The sequence below is a fragment of the Oncorhynchus nerka genome, linkage group LG24 (assembly GCF_034236695.1).
Source record: "Oncorhynchus nerka isolate Pitt River linkage group LG24, Oner_Uvic_2.0, whole genome shotgun sequence".
NCBI lineage: Eukaryota > Metazoa > Chordata > Actinopteri > Salmoniformes > Salmonidae > Oncorhynchus > Oncorhynchus nerka.
In genome coordinates, this window is record NC_088419.1 from 100635507 (window position 1) to 100658889 (window position 23383).

Here is a 23383-nt window from a genome sequence, read left to right on the forward strand (position 1 = left end):
TGTGTCTATAGATACACTGTATTAATGGAGGTGTGTCTACTGATACACTGTATTAATGGAGGTGTGGAGGAGGTGTGTCTACAGATATGCCGCATTAAATGAGACACCATTCTCCATGCACCGTTATTTACAACTTTATAAGAGCTATTGATAAGAGCTATTGATAAGAGTTATTGATAAGAGTTATTGATAAGAGCTATTGATAAGAGTTATTGATAAGAGCTATTCATAAGAGCTATGGATAAGAGCTATTGATAAGAGCTATTGATAAGAGCTATGGATAAGAGCTATTGATAAGAGTTATTGATAAGAGCTATTGATAAGAGTTATTGATAAGAGCTATTCATAAGAGCTATTGATAAGAGTTATTGATAAGAGCTATTCATAAGAGCTATGGATAAGAGTTATTGATAAGAGCTATTCATAAGAGCTATTGATAAGAGTTATTGATAAGAGCTATTCATAAGAGCTATGGATAAGAGCTATTGATAAGAGCTATTGATAAGAGCTATTGATTAGAGCTATGGATAAGAGCTATTGATAAGAGCTATTGATAAGAGCTAGGTAAATGAGTAATCTGTTTGGAGAAGGGGATTGTAAATATAAATGACACTTGTTTTAGATATATTTGACCTTACAATAGCTGGAGACAAATTTGAAACCAGTCATACAGTGCATTTGAAAAGTATTCAGACCCTTTGACATTTTCAAAACAAAATTACGTTACAGCCTTATTCTAAAATTAATTAAATAGTTTTTTTCCCCCTCATCAAATGACATCACAATACCCCATAATGACATCACAATACCCCATAATGACATCACAATACCCCATAATGACATCACAATACCCCATAATGACACACAATACCCCATAATGACATCCCAATACCCCATAATGACATCACAATACCCCATAATGACATCCCAATACCCCATAATGACATCACAATACCCCATAATGACACACAATACCCCATAATGACACACAATACCCCATAATGACACACAATACCCCATAATGACACACAATACCCCATAATGACACACAATACCCCATAATGACACACAATACCCCATAATGACACACAATACCCCATAATGACACACAATACCCCATAATGACAAAGCAAAAACTGGTTATTAGAATTTTTTGCAAATGTAATAAAATTATATAAAGTTAAATATCATAATTTACATAAGTAGTCAGACTATTTACTTAGTACTTTGTTGAAGCACCTTTGGAAGAGATTACAGCCTCCAGTTTTCTCGGGTATGACGCTACAAGCTTGGCACACCTGTATTTGGGGAGTTCTTATTCTTCTCTGCAGATCCTCTCAAGCTCTGTCAGGTTGGATGGGGAGCGTCGCTGCACAGCTATTTTCAGTTCTCTCCAGAGATGTTATATCGGGTTGGTGCCAGATTTCCTCCAGACGTGATGCTTGGCATTCAGGCCAAAGAGTTCAATCTTGTTTCTCATGGTCAGAGTTCTTTAGGTGAATTTTGGCAAACTCCAAGTGGGCTGTCATGTGCCTTTTACTGAGGAGAGGCTTCTGTCTGGCCACTCTACCATAAAGGCCTGATTGGTCGAGTGCTGCAGAGATGGTTGTCCTTCTGGAAGGTTCTCCCATCTCCACAGAGAAACTCTGGAGCTCTGTCAGAGTGACCATCGGGTTCTTTGTCACCTCCCTTCTCCCCCGATTGTTCGAGAAAGACTCTTGGTGGTTCTAAAGTTCTTCCATTTAATAATGATGGAGGCAACGGTGTTCTTGGGGACCTTCAATGCTGCAGAAATGTTTTGATACCCTTCCCCAGATCTGTGCCTCGACACAATCCTGTCTCGGAGCTCTACGGACAATTCCTTCGACCTCATGGCTTGGTTTTTCCTCTGACATGCACTGTCAACTGTGGGACATTATATAGACAGATGTGTGCCTTTCCAAATCATGTCCAACCATTTTGAATTTACCACAGGTGGACTCCGATCAAGTAATAGAAACATCTCAAGGATGATCAATGGAAACAGGATGCACCTGAGATCAATTTCGAGTCTCAAAACAAAGGGTCTGAATACTTATGTAAATAAGGTATTTATGTTTTAAATAATAATACTTATTTAAATAAGGAATCTGTTTTTTTGTTTAAAAATAAATAAATTTGCAAACATTTCTAATAACCTGTTTTCTCTTTGTGATTATGGGGCAGTGTGTGTAGATTGAGGATTTTTTTAAATTCATTTAATCTAATTGTAGAATAAGGCTGTAACGTAACAAAATGTGGAAAGAGTGAAGGGGTCTGAATGCTTTCCGAATGCACTGTACATGTACTGTACTGTACAAAGTTGATTTGTCACGTGCGCCGAATACAACAGGTGTAGACTTACAGGCTCGAACCAACAGTACAAACAAGGTGTTAGGTGAACAATAGTTAACTAAAGAAATAAAACAACAGTAAAAAGACAGGCTATAAAAGTAGCGAGGCTATAAAAGTAGCGAGGCTATATCAAGACACCTGTTAGTCAGGCTGATTGAGGTAGTATCTACAGTACATGTCGATATGGATAAAGTAACTATGCATATATGATGAACAGAGAGTAGCAGTAGTGTAAAATGGTGGAACAAACTCCCTCACGACGCCAGGACAGCGGAGTCAATCACCACCTTCCGGAGACACCTGAAACCCCACCTCTTTAAGGAATACCTAGGATAGGATAAAGTAATCCTCTCCCCCCCCCCACACCCTCTCGGAGACACCTGAAACCCCACCTCTTTAAGGAATACCTAGGATAGGATAAAGTAATCCCTCTCACCCCCTTAAAAGATTTAGATGCACTATTGTAAAGTGGCTGTTCCACTGGATGTCATAAGGTGAATGCACCAATTTGTAAGTCGCTCTGGATAAGAGCGTCTGCTAAATGACTTAAATGTAAATGTAAATGTAAAAGAGGGGTTGGTGGGTGGTGGGACACAATGCAGATAGCCCGGGTTAGCCAATGTGCGGGAGCACTGGTTGTTCAGCCCAATTGAGGTAGTATGTACATGAATGTATAGTTAAACTGACTGTATGTATGTACTATTTGTGTGTACTTCAGCTATGTTAAGCTTCCAGTATGCCTACCACTCAGACACCTTTGGAAAAACAAACAGCAGCACTGCAACTCCAACTATAGCAAGTCACCAGCCTCTTCCAGGATCAATGAGAAACTGGGCACTCTAATATAGACAACCCTGACACCCTCCCCCTAGCTCTACAACTGGGAGGCTCTATAGACAACCCTGACACCCTCCCCTAGCTCTACAACTGGGAGGCTCTATAGACAACCCTGACACCCTCCCCTAGCTCTACAACTGGGAGGCTCTATAGACAACCCTGACACCCTCTCCTAGCTCTACAACTGGGAGGCTCTATAGACAACCCTGACTCCCTCTCCCTAGCTCTACAACTGGGAGGCTCTATAGACAACCCTGACACCCTCTCCCTAGCTCTACAACTGGGAGGCTCTATAGACAACCCTGACTCCCTCTCCCTAGCTCTACAACTGGGAGGCTCTATAGACAACCCTGACACCCTCCCCCTAGCTCTACAACTGGGAGGCTCTATAGACAACCCTGACACCCTCCCCCTAGCTCTACAACTGGGAGGCTCTATAGACAACCCTGACACCCTCTCCCTAGCTCTACAACTGGGAGGCTCTATAGACAACCCTGACTCCCTCTCCCTAGCTCTACAACTGGGAGGCTCTATAGACAACCCTGACACCCTCCCCTAGCTCTACAACTGGGAGGCTCTATAGACAACCCTGACTCCCTCTCCCTAGCTCTACAACTGGGAGGCTCTATAGACAACCCTGAACCCTCCCCCTAGCTCTACAACTGGGAGGCTCTATAGACAACCCTGACACCCTCCCCTAGCTCTACAACTGGGAGGCTCTATAGACAACCCCTGACACCCTCCCCTAGCTCTACAACTGGGAGGCTCTATAGACAACCCTGACACCCTCTCCCTAGCTCTACAACTGGGAGGCTCTATAGACAACCCTGACTCCTCTCCCTAGCTCTACAACTGGGAGGCTCTATAGACAACCCTGACACCCTCCCCTAGCTCTACAACTGGGAGGCTCTATAGACAACCCTGACACCCTCCCCTATCTCTACAACTGGGAGGCTCTATAGACAACCCTGACACCCTCCCCTAGCTCTACAACTGGGAGGCTCTATAGACAACCCTGACACCCTCCCCCTAGCTCTACAACTGAGAGGCTCTATAGACAACCCTGACACCCTCTCCCTAGCTCTACAACTGGGAGGCTCTATAGACAACCCTGACACCCTCCCCCTAGCTCTACAACTGGGAGGCTCTATAGACAACCCTGACACCCTCTCCCTAGCTCTACAACTGGGAGGCTCTATAGACAACCCTGACTCCCTCTCCCTAGCTCTACAACTGGGAGGCTCTATAGACACCCAAACCCTGACACCCTGACCCCTAGCTCTACAACTGGGAGGCTCTATAGACAACCCTGACACACTCCCCTAGCTCTACAACTGGGAGGCTCTATAGACAACCCTGACACCCTCTCCCTAGCTCTACAACTGGGAGGCTCTATAGACAACCCTGACTCCCTCTCCCTAGCTCTACAACTGGGAGGCTGGATAGACAACCCTGACACCCTCCCCTAGCTCTACAACTGGGAGGCTCTATAGACAACCCTGACACCCTCCCTATCTCTACAACTGGGAGGCTCTATAGACAACCCTGACACCCTCTCCCTATCTCTACAACTGGGAGGCTCTATAGACAACCCTGACTCCCTCCCCCTAGCTCTACAACTGGGAGGCTCTATAGACAACCCTGACACCCTCTCCCTATCTCTACAACTGGGAGGCTCTATAGACAACCCTGACTCCCTCTCCCTAGCTCTACAACTGGGAGGCTCTATAGACAACCCTGACTCCCTCTCCCTAGATGGAGGCGGTGTTCTTGGGGACCTTCAATGCTCTACAACTGGGAGGCTCTATAGACAACCCTGACTCCCTCTCCCTAGCTCTACAACTGGGAGGCTCTATAGACAACCCTGACACCCTCCCCTAGCTCTACAACTGGGAGGCTCTATAGACAACCCTGACACACTCCCCCTAGCTCTACAACTGGGAGGCTCTATAGACAACCCTGACACCCTCTCCCTAGCTCTACAACTAGGAGGCTCTATAGACAACCCTGACTCCCTCTCCCTAGCTCTACAACTGGGAGGCTCTATAGACAACCCTGACACCCTCCCCCTAGCTCTACAACTGGGAGGCTCTATAGACAACCCTGACACCCTCCCCCTATCTCTACAACTGGGAGGCTCTATAGACAACCCTGACACCCTCTCCCTATCTCTACAACTGGGAGGCTCTATAGACAACCCTGACTCCCTCCCCCTAGCTCTACAACTGGGAGGCTCTATAGACAACCCTGACACCCTCTCCCTAGCTCAACAACTGGGAGGCTCTAATGAAAGGAAAGAATATAACCTAAGGCTCATATTTCTGTGTGTTTCTTATATTATAATTAAGTCTATGATTTGATAGAGCAGTCTGACTGAGCGGTGGAAGGCAGCAGCAGGTTTCCTTGGGAACAGGGACTATGGTGGTCGGCTTGAAACATGTAGGCTATTACAGACTCGGTCAGGGAGAGGTTGAAGATGTCAGTGAAAACACTTGCCAGTCGGTCCAGCCATGCTCTGACTACACGTCTGCCCTGGAGTTGCCGTACATGTCAACTTGGTGATATTATGGTGTATGGGGAGAATGCAACCACATATGATAACAAGCTCATAAGGCAGGCATAACAATCAACCAACACAACACTCATTGACAAGAAATGCCATCAACTTACTGGGCCTTCACATATGATAAGAATTGCACCTCCTCAATGTCAAAGCCATCCTGAAGCTCCCAGAACTATCTTCGATAGGCAGACTTCACCATGAGCCCTCCCCACTGGCAGTTAATAATGACAGAGACATGGAACTGCACTGTCAGGAGGCCATTCAACAGGAGGCCATTCAACAGGAGGCCATTCAACAGGAGGCCATTCAACAGGAGGCCATTCAACAGGAGGCCATTCAACAGGAGGCCATTCAACAGGAGGCCATTCAACAGGAGGCCATTCAACAGGAGGCAACAGGAGGCCATTCAACAGGAGGCCATTCAACAGGAGGCCATTCAACAGGAGGCCATTCAACAGGAGGCCATTCAACAGGAGGCCATTCAACAGGAGGCCATTCAACAGGAGGCCATTCAACAGGAGGCCATTCAACAGGAGGCCATTCAACAGTCGAAATGCCATCTGTAAAGTGCTGGAGTGCATTGTCCTCATCTGTACCTATTTTGCTACCACCCATAGCTGGCCAGACCATGTTTCATCTGAACTGGATTTGCTACCACCCATAGCTGGCCAGACCATGTTTCATCTGAACTGGACTAGCTACCACCCATAGCTGGCCAGACCATGCAATACCTGAACTGGACTAGCTACCACCCATAGCTGGCCAGACCATGCAATACCTGAACTGGACTAGCTACCACCCATAGCTGGCCAGACCATGCAATACCTGAACTGGACTAGCTACCACCCATAGCTGGCCAGACCATGCAATACCTGAACTGGACTAGCTACCACCCATAGCTGGCCAGACCATGCAATACCTGAACTGGACTAGCTACCACCCATAGCTGGCCAGACCATGCAATACCTGAACTGGACTAGCTACCACCCATAGCTGGCCAGACCATGCAATACCTGAACTGGACTAGCTACCACCCATAGCTGGCCAGACCATGCAATACCTGAACTGGACTAGCTACACCCATAGCTGGCCAGACCATGCAATACCTGAACTGGACTAGCTACCACCCATAGCTGGCCAGACCATGCAATACCTGAACTGGACTAGCTACCACCCATAGCTGGCCAGACCATGCAATACCTGAACTGGACTAGCTACCACCCATAGCTGGCCAGACCATGCAATACCTGAACCGGACTAGCTACCACCCATAGCTGGCCAGACCATGCAATACCTGAACCGGACTAGCTACCACCCATAGCTGGCCAGACCATGCAATACCTGAACCGGACTAGCTACCACCCATAGCTGGCCAGACCATGCAATACCTGAACTGGACTAGCTACCACCCATAGCTGGCCAGACCATGCAATACCTGAACTGGACTAGCTACCACCCATAGCTGGCCAGACCATGCAATACCTGAACTGGACTAGCTACCACCCATAGCTGGCCAGACCATGCAATACCTGAACTGGACTAGCTACCACCCATAGCTGGCCAGACCATGCAATACCTGAACTGGACTAGCTACCACCCATAGCTGGCCAGACCATGCAATACCTGAACTGGACTAGCTACCACCCATAGCTGGCCAGACCATGCAATACCTGAACTGGACTAGCTACCACCCATTAGCTGGCCAGACCATGCAATACCTGAACTGGAGGCAACAGGAGGCTAGCTACCACCCATAGCTGGCCAGACCATGCAATACCTGAACTGGACTAGCTACCACCCATAGCTGGCCAGACCATGCAATACCTGAACTGGACTAGCTACCACCCATAGCTGGCCAGACCATGCAATACCTGAACTGGACTAGTCCACCCATCTGCTACCTATTTTGCTACCAACTGGACTAGCTGGCCAGACCATGCAATACCTGAACTGGACTAGCTACCACCCATAGCTGGCCAGACCATGCAATACCTGAACTGGACTAGCTACCACCCATAGCTGGCCAGACCATGCAATACCTGAACTGGACTAGCTACCACCCATAGCTGGCCAGACCATGCAATACCTGAACTGGACTAGCTACCACCCATAGCTGGCCAGACCATGCAATACCTGAACTGGACTAGCTACCACCCATAGCTGGCCAGACCATGCAATACCTGAACTGGACTAGCTACCACCCATAGCTGGCCAGACCATGCAATACCTGAACTGGACTAGCTACCACCCATAGCTGGCCAGACCATGCAATACCTGAACTGGACTAGCTACCACCCATAGCTGGCCAGACCATGCAATACCTGAACTGGACTAGCTACCACCCATAGCTGGCCAGACCATGCAATACCTGAACTGGACTAGCTACCACCCATAGCTGGCCAGACCATGCAATACCTGAACTGGACTAGCTACCACCCATAGCTGGCCAGACCATGCAATACCTGAACTGGACTAGCTACCACCCATAGCTGGCCAGACCATGCAATACCTGAACTGGACTAGCTACCACCCATAGCTGGCCAGACCATGCAATACCTGAACTGGACTAGCTACCACCCATAGTTATCCAATTTGTAAGTCGCTCTGGATAAGAGCGTCTGCTAAATGACTTAAATGTAAATGATTTGTTGCCTAGACTTTACTGCAAATGACACTCAAGTCTTGAGAAAAACAATACACTAATATTGCAGTTACCATGAAAGCCTTTATAATAGAACGCTTGTTACCATGACAGCCTTTATAATAGAACACTTGTTACCATGACAGCCTTTATAATAGAATGCTTGTTACCATGACAGCCTTTATAATAGAACGCTTGTTACCACGACAGCCTTTATAATAGAACGCTTGTTACCACGACAGCCTTTACAATGGAACGCTTGTTACCATGACAGCCTTTATAATAGAATGGTTGTTACCACGACAGCCTTTATAATAGAACGCTTGTTACCATGACAGCCTTTATAATAGAAAGCTTGTTACCATGACAGCCTTTAGAATAGAACGCTTGTTACCATGACAGCCTTTATAATAGAAAGCTTGTTACCATGACAGCCTTTAGAATAGAACGCTTGTTACCATGACAGCCTTTATAATAGAACGCTTGTTACCGTGACAGCCTTTATAATAGAACGCCAAACTCCAAGTGGGCTGTCATGTGCATTTTACTGAGGACTGGCTTCCAACTGGGCACTTTACCATAAAGGCCTGATTGGTGGAGTGCTGCAGAGATGGTTGTCCTTCTAGAAGGTTCTCCCATCTCCACAGAGGAACTCTGGAGCTCTGTCACCTCCCTGACCAAGGCCCTTCTCCCCTGATTGCTCCGTTTGGCTGGGCGGCCAGCTCTAGGAAGAGTCTTGGTGGTTACAAACTTCTTCCAATGATGGATCTTCAATGCTGCAGAAATGTTTTGGTACCCTTCCCCAGATCTGTGCCTTTACACATCCTGTCTCGGAGCTCTACGGACAATTCATTCTACTTATGCATACTTATGTAAATAAGGTATTTCTGTTTTACGTTTTGAATACATTTGCAAAAAAAAAATCTAAAAACCTGTTTTCACTTCATCATTATGGGGTACTGTGTGTGGATTGCTGAGAATTTTACTTAAAAAAAAATCCATATTAGAATAAGGCTGCAGCGTAACAATGTGGAAAAAGTCAAGGGGTCTGAATACTTTCTGAATTCACCGTACTTACTGTATATACTGAAGAAGAAGAATCAGAAGAAGAAAAATCAGAAGAAGTGGACATGTAATGTCATATGAATAAGGTTGTTCAAAGTGACTGCTACAGTATAGTTGCAGTCACTCACAGTATGTGGCTTGATTCCAATAGTTTTAACCTTACCTTAACTGGGAGCTGCTGAGATCCACAGGGAGAGTCAGGACCTGTTTCCCTGTAGATCTCATTATAGCTTCTTCTACGACTATCTTCAGCTCCTCCAGACCCTGTCCTCTCAGAGCAGAGATAGGCAGGCTGTTGGGCTCAGAGAGCTCATAGCTGAGGAGGACAACATATCCATGTAATGAATGATAAGAACTTATATATGGATAAACAGCATAGTCACATATACATCTGGCAGACTTTAGTTTCTCCCCTCAACAGGCTTTAGTTCCATCCCCTCAACAGGCTTTAGTTCCTCCCCTCAACAGGCTTTAGTTTCTCCCCTCAACAGGCTTTAGTTCCATCCCCTCAACAGGCTTTAGTTCCTCCCCTCAACAGACTTTAGTCCCTCCCCTCAACAGACTTTAGTTCCTCCCCACAACAGACTTTAGTTCCTCCCCTCAACAGGCTTTAGTTCCTCCCCTCAACAGGCTTTAGTTCCTCCCCTCAACAGACTTTAGTTTCTCCCCTCAACAGGCTTTAGTTCCTCCCCTCAACAGACTTTAGTTCCTCCCCTCAACAGGCTTTAGTTCCTCCCCTCAACAGACTTTAGTTTCTCCCCTCAACAGACTTTAGTTCCTCCCCTCAACAGGCTTTAGTTCCTCCCCTCAACAGACTTTAGTTTCTCCCCTCAACAGGCTTTAGTTCCTCCCCTCAACAGACTTTAGTTCCTCCCCTCAACAGACTTTAGTTCCTCCCCTCAACAGACTTTAGTTCCATCCCAACAACAGACTTTAGTTCCTCCCCTCAACAGGCTTTAGTTCCTCCCCTCAACAGACTTTAGTTCCATCCCAACAACAGACTTTAGTTCCTCCCCTCAACAGACTTTAGTTCCTCCCCTCAACAGACTTTAGTTCCTCCCCTCAACAGACTTTAGTTCCTCCCCTCAACAGACTTTAGTTCCATCCCAACAACAGACTTTAGTTCCTCCCCTCAACAGGCTTTAGTTCCTCCCCTCAACAGACTTTAGTCCCTCCCCTCAACAGACTTTAGTTCCTCCCTCAACAGACTTTAGTTCCTCCCCTCAACAGGCTTTAGTTCCTCCCCTCAACAGACTTTAGTTCCTCCCCTCAACAGACTTTAGTTCCTCCCCTCAACAGACTTTAGTTCCTCCCCGCAACAGACTTTAGTTCCTCCCCTCAACAGACTTTAGTTTCTCCCCTCAACAGACTTTAGTTCCTCCCCTCAACAGACTTTAGTTCCTCCCCTCAACATGCTTTAGTTCCTCCCCTCAACAGACTTTAGTTCCTCCCCTCAACATGCTTTAGTTCCTCCCCTCAACAGACTTTAGTTCCATCCCCTCAACAGACTTTAGTTCCTCCCCTCAACAGACTTTAGTTCCATCCCAACAACAGACTTTAGTTCCTCCCCTCAACAGACTTTAGTTCCTCCCCTCAACAGACTTTAGTTCCATCCCAACAACAGACTTTAGTTCCTCCCCTCAACAGACTTTAGTTCCTCCCCTCAACAGACTTTAGTTCCTCCCCTCAACAGACTTTAGTTTCTCCCCTCAACAGACTTTAGTTCCTCCCCTCAACAGACTTTAGTTCCTCCCCTCAACAGACTTTAGTTCCATCCCCTCAACAGACTTTAGTTCCTCCCCTCAACAGACTTTAGTTCCATCCCCTCAACAGGCTTTAGTTCCTCCCCTCAACAGACTTTAGTTCCATCCCAACAACAGACTTTAGTTCCTCCCCTCAACAGACTTTAGTTCCTCCCCTCAACAGACTTTAGTTCCTCCCCTCAACAGACTTTAGTTCCTCCCCTCAACAGACTTTAGTTCCTCCCCTCAACAGACTTTAGTTCCTCCCCTCAACAGACTTTAGTTCCTCCCCTCAACAGACTTTAGTTCCATCCCAACAACAGACTTTAGTTCCTCCCCTCAACAGACTTTAGTTCCTCCCCTCAACAGGCTTTAGTTCCTCCCCTCAACAGACTTTAGTTCCATCCCAACAACAGACTTTAGTTCCTCCCCTCAACAGACTTTAGTTCCATCCCAACAACAGACTTTAGTTCCTCCCCTCAACAGACTTTAGTTCCATCCCCTCAACAGGCTTTAGTTCCTCCCCTCAACAGACTTTAGTTCCTCCCCTCAACAGACTTTAGTTCCATCCCCTCAACAGGCTTTAGTTCCTCCCCTCAACATGCTTTAGTTCCTCCCCTCAACAGGCTTTAGTTCCTCCCCTCAACAGACTTTAGTTCCATCCCCTCAACAGGCTTTAGTTCCATCCCCTCAACAGGCTTTAGTTCCTCCCCTCAACAGACTTTAGTTCCATCCCAACAACAGACTTTAGTTCCTCACCTCAACAGGCTTTAGTTCCTCCCCTCAACAGACTTTAGTTCCTCCCCACAACAGACTTTAGTTCCTTCCCTCAACAGACTTTAGTTCCTCCCCGCAACAGACTTTAGTTCCTCCCCTCAACAGACTTTAGTTCCATCCCAACAACAGACTTTAGTTCCTCCCCTCAACAGGCTTTAGTTCCTCCCCTCAACAGACTTTAGTTCCATCCCAACAACAGACTTTAGTTCCTCCCCTCAACAGACTTTAGTTCCTCCCCTCAACAGACTTTAGTTCCTCCCCTCAACAGACTTTAGTTCCATCCCAACAACAGACTTTAGTTCCTCCCCTCAACAGACTTTAGTTCCATCCCAACAACAGACTTTAGTTCCTCCCCTCAACAGGCTTTAGTTCCTCCCCTCAACAGACTTTAGTCCCTCCCCTCAACAGACTTTAGTTCCTCCCCTCAACAGACTTTAGTTCCTCCCCTCAACAGGCTTTAGTTCCTCCCCTCAACAGACTTTAGTTCCTCCCCTCAACAGACTTTAGTTCCTCCCCTCAACAGACTTTAGTTCCTCCCCGCAACAGACTTTAGTTCCTCCCCTCAACAGACTTTAGTTTCTCCCCTCAACAGACTTTAGTTCCTCCCCTCAACAGACTTTAGTTCCTCCCCTCAACAGACTTTAGTTCCTCCCCTCAACATGCTTTAGTTCCTCCCCTCAACAGACTTTAGTTCCTCCCCTCAACATGCTTTAGTTCCTCCCCTCAACAGACTTTAGTTCCATCCCCTCAACAGACTTTAGTTCCTCCCCTCAACAGACTTTAGTTTCTCCCCTCAACAGACTTTAGTTCCTCCCCTCAACAGACTTTAGTTCCTCCCCTCAACATGCTTTAGTTCCTCCCCTCAACAGACTTTAGTTCCTCCCCTCAACAGACTTTAGTTCCTCCCCTCAACAGACTTTAGTTCCATCCCCTCAACAGACTTTAGTTCCTCCCCTCAACAGACTTTAGTTCCATCCCCTCAACAGACTTTAGTTCCTCCCCTCAACATGCTTTAGTTCCTCCCCTCAACAGACTTTAGTTCCTCCCCTCAACAGACTTTAGTTCCTCCCCTCAACAGACTTTAGTTCCTCCCCTCAACAGACTTTAGTTCCTCCCCTCAACAGACTTTAGTTCCTCCCCTCAACATACTTCATTTAGCATCTTACTGAAGTGTTTGAGTGTGTTCTAACTGTTCTAACTACTTGTGGACCAAAAGTCCCCACAAGAATAGTGGGGTTTAGGGTCAAGGTTAGAATTAGAATTATGTTCAGGGTTAGGAGCTAGGGTTGGGTTTAGGGTTAGGGTTAGGAGCTAGGGTTAGGAGCTAGGGTTGGGTTTAGGGTTAGGAGCTAGGGTTGGGTTTAGGGTTAGGAGCTAGGGTTGGGTTTAGGGTTAGGAGCTAGGGTTGGGTTTAGGGTTAGGAGCTAGGGTTAGTTTAAGGGTTAGGAGCTAGGGTTGGGTTTAGGGTTAGGGTTAGGAGCTAGGGTTAGGAGCTAGGGTTGGGTTTAGGGTTAGGAGCTAGGGTTGGGTTTAGGGTTAGGGTTAGGAGCTAGGGTTGGGTTTAGGGTTAGGGTTAGGAGCTAGGGTTGGGTTTAGGGTTAGGGTTAGGAGCTAGGGTTGGGTTTAGGGTTAGGAGCTAGGGTTGGGTTTAGGGTTAGGAGCTAGGGTTAGTTTAAGGGTTAGGAGCTAGGGTTGGGTTTAGGGTTAGGGTTAGGAGCTAGGGTTAGGAGCTAGGGTTGGGTTTAGGGTTAGGAGCTAGGGTTAGGAGCTAGGGTTAGTTTAAGGGTTAGGAGCTAGGGTTAGTTTTAGGGTTAGGAGCTAGGGTTGGGTTTAGGGTTAGGACCTAAGGTTAGTTTTAGGGTTAGGATCTAGGGTTAGGCGCTAGGGTTAGTTTTAGGGTTAGGCGATAGGGTTAGTTTTAGGGTTAGGAGCTATGATTGGGTTTAAGGTTAGACTTTCAGTTTAAGGTTAGGATTAGGGTACGGGTTAGGGTACGGGTTATGTTCAGGGAAAATAGGATTTTGAATGGGTCTGAATTGTGTGTCCCCACAAGGTTAGCTGTACAAAACTGTATGTGAATGTTATTCTCCTCACCTGTCCACCAGATCTATCTTATTATGGACTTCTACGATGGAGCTCAGCAGTCTGTCTGGGATCTGAAGGTTCCTCAGGACATTCAACACATTCTCCTTCTGGTTCACAGTCTCTGGGTGGCTGATGTCTCTCACATGGACTATCAGGTCCTGGGGACAGAACGAGGAGAAAGAACACTATCTATACAGCAGTATGTGGACACCCCTTCAAATGATTGGTTTCTGCTATTTCAGCCACGCCTGTTGCTGACTGGTGTGTAAAATCGAGCACACAGCCATGCGATCTCCATAGACAAACATTGGCAGTAGAACGGCCTTACTGAAAAGCTCAGTGACTTTCAACGTGGCATCGTCACAGGATGCCATCTTTCCAACAAGTCAGTTCGTCAAATTTCTGCCCTGCTAGAGCTGCCCAGGTCAACTGTAAGTGGTGTTAATGTGAAGTGGAAACGTCTAGGGGAAACAACGGCTCAGTCGTGAAGTGGTAGGCCACACAAGCTCACAGAACTGGACCGGCGAGTCCTGAAGTGCGTAGAGCGGAATAATAGTCTGTCCTCGGTTGCAACACGACCGAGTTCCAAACTGCCTCTGGAAGCAACGTCAGCACAAGAACCTTTCGTTGGGAGCTTCATGAAATGGGTTTCCATGGCAGAGCAGCCGCACACAAGCCTAAGATCACCATGTGCAATACCAAGCGTCGGCTGGAGTGGTGATAAGCTCGCTGCCATTGGACTCTGGAGCAGTGGAAACACGTTCTCTGGAGCGATGAATCACTCTTCACCATCTGGCAGTCTGACGGACGAATCTGGGTTTGGCAGATGCCAGGAGAACGCTACCTGTCCCATAGTGGAGGAGGAATAATGGTCTGGGGCTGTTTTTCATGGTTATGGTTAGGCCCCTTAGTTCCAGTGAAGGGAAAATGTAACACTATGGATGAACTGTAAACATTTTGAAATTGAAAACCCCGTTGTAACATACAGAGTGAGTGACATCATCCAGCGTGGCGGAGAAGGAGTCTATGAGCCGGTGGGGAAGCTGGGACAGGAAGCCGATGGTGTCCACGTAAAGCACAGTCATGTGACTAGGCAGCGTGCCGGCGTGCACCGTGACGTCCAGCGTGGCGAACAGCTGATCTCTAGGCTGCAGCGCAGCGTCACCAGTCAACGCCTTGATCAGAGTCGTCTTACCTGGAGGAGGGATAGGAGTTTAACAGGAATGAACAGGGACTATATTTTGATTAGATATTAAATAAGTGCTTCTGGAGGTGTAATAGTCAGTAAAGAAGTGGGTAAATGCTGATGAAGCCATTTATATTATATATCATATTTAGCAACAACAGGTGGGTAAAACACTTGTGCAAAATCAAAAACGGCTCATAATAATGTCCGGAACGGAGCAAATGGAATGGCATCAAACACCTGGAAACAGACTACGGGAGGAGCACAGTACTACATAGAGCCATGACTACACAGTCCCACATCCAGAACAGACTACGGGAGGAGCACAGTACTACATAGAGCCATGACTACACAGTCCCACATCCAGAACAGACTACGGGAGGAGCACAGTACTACATAGAGCCATGACTACATAGAGCCATGACTACACAGTCCCCACAACCAGAACAGACTACGGGAGGAGCACAGTACTACATAGAGCCATGACTACATAGAGCCATGACTACACAGTCCCCACAACCAGAACAGACTATGGGAGGAGCACAGTACTACATAGAGCCATGACTACGTAGAGCCATGACTACACAGTCCCCAAAACCAGAACAGACTACGGGAGGAGAACAGTACTACATAGAGCCATGACTACACAGTCCCCACATCCAGAACAGACTACGGGAGGAGCACAGTACTACATAGAGCCATGACTACATAGAGCCATGACTACACAGTCCCCACAACCAGAACAGACTACGGGAAGAGCACAGTACTACATAGAGCCATGACTACGTAGAGCCATGACTACACAGTCCCCACAACCAGAACAGACTATGGGAGGAGCACAGTACTACGTAGAGCCATGACTACATAGAGCCATGACTACATAGTCCCCACAACCAGAACAGACTACGGGAAGAGCACAGTACTACATAGAGCCATGACTACACAGTCCCCACAACCAGAACAGACTACGGGAAGAGCACAGTACTACATAGAGCCATGACTACACAGTCCCCACATCCAGAACAGACTACGGGAGGAGCACAGTACTACATAGAGCCATGACTACATAGAGCCATGACTACACAGTCCCCACAACCAGAACAGACTACGGGAAGAGCACAGTACTACATAGAGCCATGACTACACAGTCCCCAAAACCAGAACAGACTACGGGAGGAGCACAGTACTACATAGAGCCATGACTACACAGTCCCCACATCCAGAACAGACTACGGGAGGAGCACAGTACTACATAGAGCCATGACTACATAGAGCCATGACTACACAGTCCCCACAACCAGAACAGACTACGGGAAGAGCACAGTACTACATAGAGCCATGACTACGTAGAGCCATGACTACACAGTCCCCACAACCAGAACAGACTATGGGAGGAGCACAGTACTACGTAGAGCCATGACTACGTAGAGCCATGACTACACAGTCCCCACATCCAGAACAGACTATGGGAGGAGCACAGTACTACATAGAGCCATGACTACACAGTCCCCACAACCAGAACAGACTACGGGAAGAGCACAGTACTACATAGAGCCATGACTACACAGTCCCCACAACCCGAACAGACTATGGGAAGAGCACAGTACTACGTAGAGCCATGACTACACAGTCCCCACAACCCGAACAGACTATGGGAAGAGCACAGTACTACATAGAGCCATGACTACACAGTCCCCACAACCCGAACAGACTATGGGAAGAGCACAGTACTACATAGAGCCATTACTACACAGTCCCCACATCCAGAACAGACTACGGGAGGAGCACAGTACTACATAGAGCCATGACTACACAGTCCCCACAACCCGAACAGACTATGGGAGGAGCACAGTACTACATAGAGCCATGACTACATAGAGCCATGACTACGTAGAGCCATTACTACACAGTCCCCACATCCAGAACAGACTACGGGAGGAGCACAGTACTACATAGAGCCATGACTACACAGTCCCCACATCCAGAACAGACTATGGGAGGAGCACAGTACTACATAGAGCCATGACTACATAGAGCCATGACTACACAGTCCCCACAACCAGAACAGACTATGGGAGGAGCACAGTACTACATAGAGCCATTACTACACAGTCCCACATCCAGAACAGACTACGGGAGGAGCACAGTACTACATAGAGCCATGACTACACAGTCCCACATCCAGAACAGACTATGGGAGGAGCACAGTACTACATAGAGCCATTACTACACAGTCCCCACAACCAGAACAGACTACGGGAAGAGCACAGTACTACATAGAGCCATGACTACACAGTCCCCACATCCAGAACAGACTACGGGAGGAGCACAGTACTACATAGAGCCATGACTACACAGTCCCCACATCCAGAACAGACTACGGGAGGAGCACAGTACTACATAGAGCCATGACTACACAGTCCCCACAACCCGAACAGACTACGGGAGGAGCACAGTACTACATAGAGCCATGACTACATAGTAGTGGTCTGAGGGAACACACTTAATGTATTGTAGAGTAGTGGTCTGAGGGAACACACTTAATGTATTGTAGAGTAGTGGTCTGAGGGAATACACTTAATGTATTGTAGAGTAGTGGTCTGAGGGAACACACTTAATGTATTGTAGAGTAGTGGTCTGAGGGAACACACTTAATGTATTGTAGAGTAGTGGTCTGAGGGAACACACTTAATGTATTGTAGAGTAGTGGTCTGAGGGAACACACTTAATGTATAGTAGAGTAGTGGTCTGAGGGAACACACTGAATGTATTGTATTGTAGAGTAGTGGTCTGAGGGAACACTTAATGTATTGTAGATATGTGGTAGTAGAGTAGTGGTCTGAGGGAACACTTAATGTATTGTAGAGTAGTGGTCTGAGGGAGCACACTTAATGTATTGTAGAGTAGTGGTCTGAGGGAGAACCCTTAATGTATTGTAGAGTAGTGGTCTGAGAGAACCCTTAATGTATTGTAGAGTAGTGGTCTGAGAGAACACTTAATGTATTGTAGAGTAGTGGTCTGAGGGAACACACTTAATGTATTGTAGAGTAGTGGTCTGAGGGAATACACTTAATGTATTGTAGAGTAATGGTCTGAGGGAACACTTAATGTATTGTAGATATGTGGTAGTAGAGTAGTGGTCTGAGGGAACACTAAATGTATTGTAGAGTAGTGGTCTGAGGGAACACACTTAATGTGTTGTAGAGTAGTGGTCTGAGGGAACACACTTAATGTATTGTAGAGTAGTGGTCTGAGGGAACACACTTAATGTATTGTAGAGTAGTGGTCTGAGGGAACACACTTAATGTATTGTAGAGTAGTGGTCTGAGGGAACACACTTAATGTATTGTAGAGTAGAGGTCTGAGGGAACACACTTAATGTATTGTAGAGTAGTGGTCTGAGGGAACACACTTAATGTATTGTGAAATCTGTTGTGAAATGTATTATAATGTTTTTAAAATGGTTTATAACTTCCTTAATGTTGCTGCCTTGACAGGAACTAATGGGGATCCATAATAAACCCCAGGAAGAGTAGCTGCTGCCTTGGCAGGAACTAATGGGGATCCATAATAAACCCCAGGAAAAGTAGCTGCTGCCTGAACTAATGGGGATCCCTAATAAACCCCAGGAAGAGTAGCTGCTGCCTTGGCAGGAACTAATGGGGATCCATAATAAACCCCAGGAAGAGTAGCTGCTGCCTTGGCAGGAACTAATGGGGTTCCATAATAAACCCCAGGAAGAGTAGCTGCTGCCTTGGCAGGAACTAATGGGGATCCATAATAAACCCCAGGAAGAGTAGCTGCTGCCTTGACAGGAACTAATGGGGATCCATAATGAACCCCAGGAAGAGTAGCTGCTGCCTTGGCAGGAACTAATGGGGATCCATAATAAACCCCTGGAAGAGTAGCTGCTGCCTTGGCAGGAACTAATGGAGATCCATAATAAACCCCAGGAAGAGTAGCTGCTGCCTTGACAGGAACTAATGGGGATCCATAATAAACCCCAGGAAGAGTAGCTGCTGCCTTGGCAGGAACTAATGGGGATCCATAATAAACCCCAGGAAGAGTAGCTGCTGCCTTGGCAGGAACTTATGGGGATCCATAATAAACCCCAGGAAGAGCAGCTGCTGCCTTGGCAGGAACTAATGGGGATCCATAATAAACCCCAGGAAAAGTAGCTGCTGCCTGAACTAATGGGGATCCCTAATAAACCCCAGGAAGAGTAGCTGCTGCCTTGGCAGGAACTAATGGGGATCCATAATAAACCCCAGGAAGAGTAGCTGCTGCCTTGGCAGGAACTAATGGGGATCCATAATAAACCCCAGGAAGAGTAGCTGCTGCCTTGACAGGAACTAATGGGGATCCATAATAAACCCCAGGAAGAGTAGCTGCTGCCTTGGCAGGAACTTATGGGGATCCATAATAAACCCCAGGAAGAGCAGATGCTGCCTTGGCAGGAACTAATGGGGATCCATAATAAACCCCAGGAAGAGTAGCTGCTGCCTTGGCAGGAACTAATGGGGATCCATAATAAACCCCAGGAAGAGTAGCTGCTGCCTGAACTAATGGGGATCCATAATAAACCCCAGGAAGAGTAGCTGCTGCCTGAACTAATGGGGATCCATAATAAACCCCAGGAAGAGTAGCTGCTGCCTGAACTAATGGGGATCCATAATAAACCCCAGGAAGAGTAGCTGCTGCCTGAACTAATGGGGATCCATAATAAACCCCAGGAAGAGTAGCTGCTGCCTGAACTAATGGGGATCCATAATAAACCCCAGGAAGAGTAGCTGCTGCCTGAACTAATGGGGATCCATAATAAACCCCAGGAAGAGTAGCTGCTGCCTTGACAGGAACTAATGGGGATCCATAATAAACCCTAGGAAGAGTAGCTGCTGCCTGAACTAATGGGGATCCATAATAAACCCCAGGAAGAGTAGCTGCTGCCTGAACTAATGGGGATCCATAATAAACCCCAGGAAGAGTAGCTGCTGCCTTGACAGGAACTAATGGGGATCCATAATAAACCCCAGGAAGAGTAGCTGCTGCCTTGGCAGGAACTAATGGGGATCCATAATAAACCCCAGGAAGAGTAGCTGCTGCCTGAACTAATGGGGATCCTTAATAAACCCCAGGAAGAGTAGCTGCTGCCTGAACTAATGGGGGTCCATAATAAACTCCAGGAAGAGTAGCTGCTGCCTTGACAGGAACTAATGGGGATCCATAATAAACCCCAGGAAGAGTAGCTGCTGCCTTGACAGGAACTAATGGGGATAGCCCATAGCCCCGTCTCTCACCACAGTTGGTATAGCCCATAACTCCTGTCTCTCACCACAGTTGTTATAGTCCATAACCCTGTCTCTCACCACAGTTGGTATAGCCCATAACCCTGTCTCTCACCACAGTTGGTATAGCCCATAACCCTGTCTCTCACCACAGTTGGTATAGCCCATAACCCCGTCTCTCACCACAGTTGGTATAGCCCATAACCCCGTCTCTCACCACAGTTGGTATAGCCCATAACCCTGTCTCTCACCACAGTTGGTATAGCCCATAACCCTGCCTCTCACCACAGTTGGTATAGTCCATAACCCCGCCTCTCACCACAGTTGGTATAGCCCATAACAGAGATGATGGGGAAGTCTCTGTTTTTGCGTTGGGAGCGGAGCAGGTGTCTCTTCCTCCTCAGAAGTTGCAGAGCAGAGCAGATCTTTAGCTCTCTCTCCTGCAAAACTCTCTGCTGTACCTCCATCAGCGTCTCACCTAGAGACAGGGAGAGAGGGGTTAGGGGGTTAGTAACCTAGAGACAGGGAGAGAGGGGTTAGGGGGTTAGTAACCTAGAGACAGGGAGAGAGGGGTTAGGGGGTTAGTAACCTAGAGACAGGGAGGGAGGGGTTAGTCACGTAGAGACAGGGAGGGGTTAGTCACCTAGAGACAGAGAGGGAGGGGTTAGTTACCTAGAGACAGAGAGGGAGGGGTTAGTCACCTAGAGACAGAGAGGTTAGTCACCTAGAGACAGAGAGGGAGGGGTTAGTCACCTAGAGACAGGGAGGGAGGGGTTAGTCACCTAGAGACAGGGAGGGGTTAGTCACCTAGAGACAGAGAGGGAGGGGTTAGTCACCTAGAGACAGAGAGGGAGAGGTTAGTCACCTAGAGACAGAGAGGGAGGGGTTAGTCACCTAGAGACAGGGAGGGAGGGGTTAGTCACCTAGAGACAGGGAGGGAGGGGTTAGTCACCTAGACAAAGGAATTTAACCGGTGCTCTTATATACAGACTAACTTACAGTGAGTTATATATCACTAGCCACTTTAAACAATGCTACTTAACATAATGTTTACATACCCTACATTATTTATCTCATATGCATACGTATATACTGTACTCTATATCATCTACTGCATCTTTATGTAATACATGCATCACTAGCCACTTTAACTATGCCACTTTGTTTACATACTCATCTCATATGTATATACTGTACTCGATACCATCTACTGTATCTTGCCTATGCTGCTCTGTACCATCACTCATTCATATATCTTTATGTACATATTCTTTATCCCTTTACACTTGTGTATATAAGGTAGTAGTTTTGGAATTGTTAGTTAGATTACTCGTTGGTTATTACTGCATTGTCGGAACTAGAAGCACAAGCATTTCGCTACACTCGCATTAACACCTGCTAAACCATGTGTATGTGACAAATAAAATTTGATTTGATTTGTGAGGAAGCAGAGACATCCACAGGTTACTGTAGGCTTACCTGAACCCATAATGTATCTGGAGCCCCCACCCTGCTGGTCCAAGTTGGCCACTTCATTTCTCAAACGGGATCTGTCAGAAGAACACATTGTGTACATGTTGGAAAACACCATGTTCAATAGTATTTCAGTGTTCAAAACAGTTAAGAATCAGTTTCAATGGAGGTGCATTAAAATTACACTAGTTGGTGCTGTGGATCACATACTGGAAAAATCCACTTTACCACATATTATCCATTATATTTACCAGATACTCTAACAGCCGCTTTAACAATGAAAAGAAATGTCTTGGAAGGCAGTCGGGAGGAGGCTCAGATTAGGAAAAACCATGCTGTGTGTGTGAACAACAGGCACAACGAGTTTCACTAGTTACCACAGCTACAAAGTCAAAATTCACATTAATAAACATTTGCTTTTTGGTCTTAATTTAAGGTTAGGGTAAAGGTTAGGCATAAGGTTAGGTAAGGGGAAAATAATCTGTTTACCCACAAGGAGTACAGAGTGGACAGGCACATAGACAATTAGCTTACTCATTTTATGACCCTCTTGTTCAAACCAAGATACCATTTTTACCAATAGGTGAGGTGGTCCCAGAAATGGCAGTCCCCTGTAACTGGGATGCTTCTTATTGACACATTCATAGTATCCTTTATATAGATGGGATGCTTCCTATTGACACATTCATAGTATCCTTTACATAGATGGGATGCTCCTTATTGACACATTCATAGTATCCTTTACATAGATGGGATGCTCCTTATTGACACATTCATAGTATCCTTTACATAGATGGGATGCTCCTTATTGACACATTCATAGTATCCTTTACATAGATGGGATGCTTCTTATTGACACATTCATAGTATCCTTTACATAGATGGGATGCTCCTTATTAACACATTCATAGTATCCTTTACATAGATGGGATGCTCCTTATTAACACATTCATAGTATCCTTTACATAGATGGGATTCTCCTTATTAACACATTCATAGTATCCTTTACATAGATGGGATGCTTCTTATTGACACATTCATAGTATCCTTTACATAGATGAGATGCTTCTTATTGACACATTCATAGTATCCTTTACATAACTGGGATGCTTCTGAGATAAGGGGTTGAGAAAGGAGTCAATATACTCTGCCACATTACATGTCTTTTAAACAATGGGGCAGTCAGGGGGTATCTGGAAGGGAACCATAAACCTGGGTCCTTATGTCTTTTAAACAATGGGGCAGTCAGGGGGTATCTGGAAGGGAACCATAAACCTGCATCCTTATGTCTTTTAAACAATGGGACAGTCAGGGGGTATCTGGAAGGGAACCATAAACCTGGGTCCTTATGTCTTT

General features: G+C 46.5%; 1 protein-coding gene across 1 annotated transcript in view; it reads right to left on the reverse strand.

The window, feature by feature from the left end:
* gtpbp6 (GTP binding protein 6 (putative)) overlaps positions 1-23383 on the reverse strand; it is a 37913-nt gene that overhangs the window by 9431 nt on the left and 5099 nt on the right. Inside the window, exons 5-9 of the mRNA XM_065009405.1 lie at positions 22034-22104; positions 20874-21032; positions 15070-15278; positions 14093-14241; positions 9643-9795 (exon numbers count right to left, since the gene is read on the reverse strand). Coding sequence (XP_064865477.1) covers positions 9643-9795; positions 14093-14241; positions 15070-15278; positions 20874-21032; positions 22034-22104 — 741 coding nt within the window. The remainder of the gene's footprint in view (positions 1-9642; positions 9796-14092; positions 14242-15069; positions 15279-20873; positions 21033-22033; positions 22105-23383) is intronic.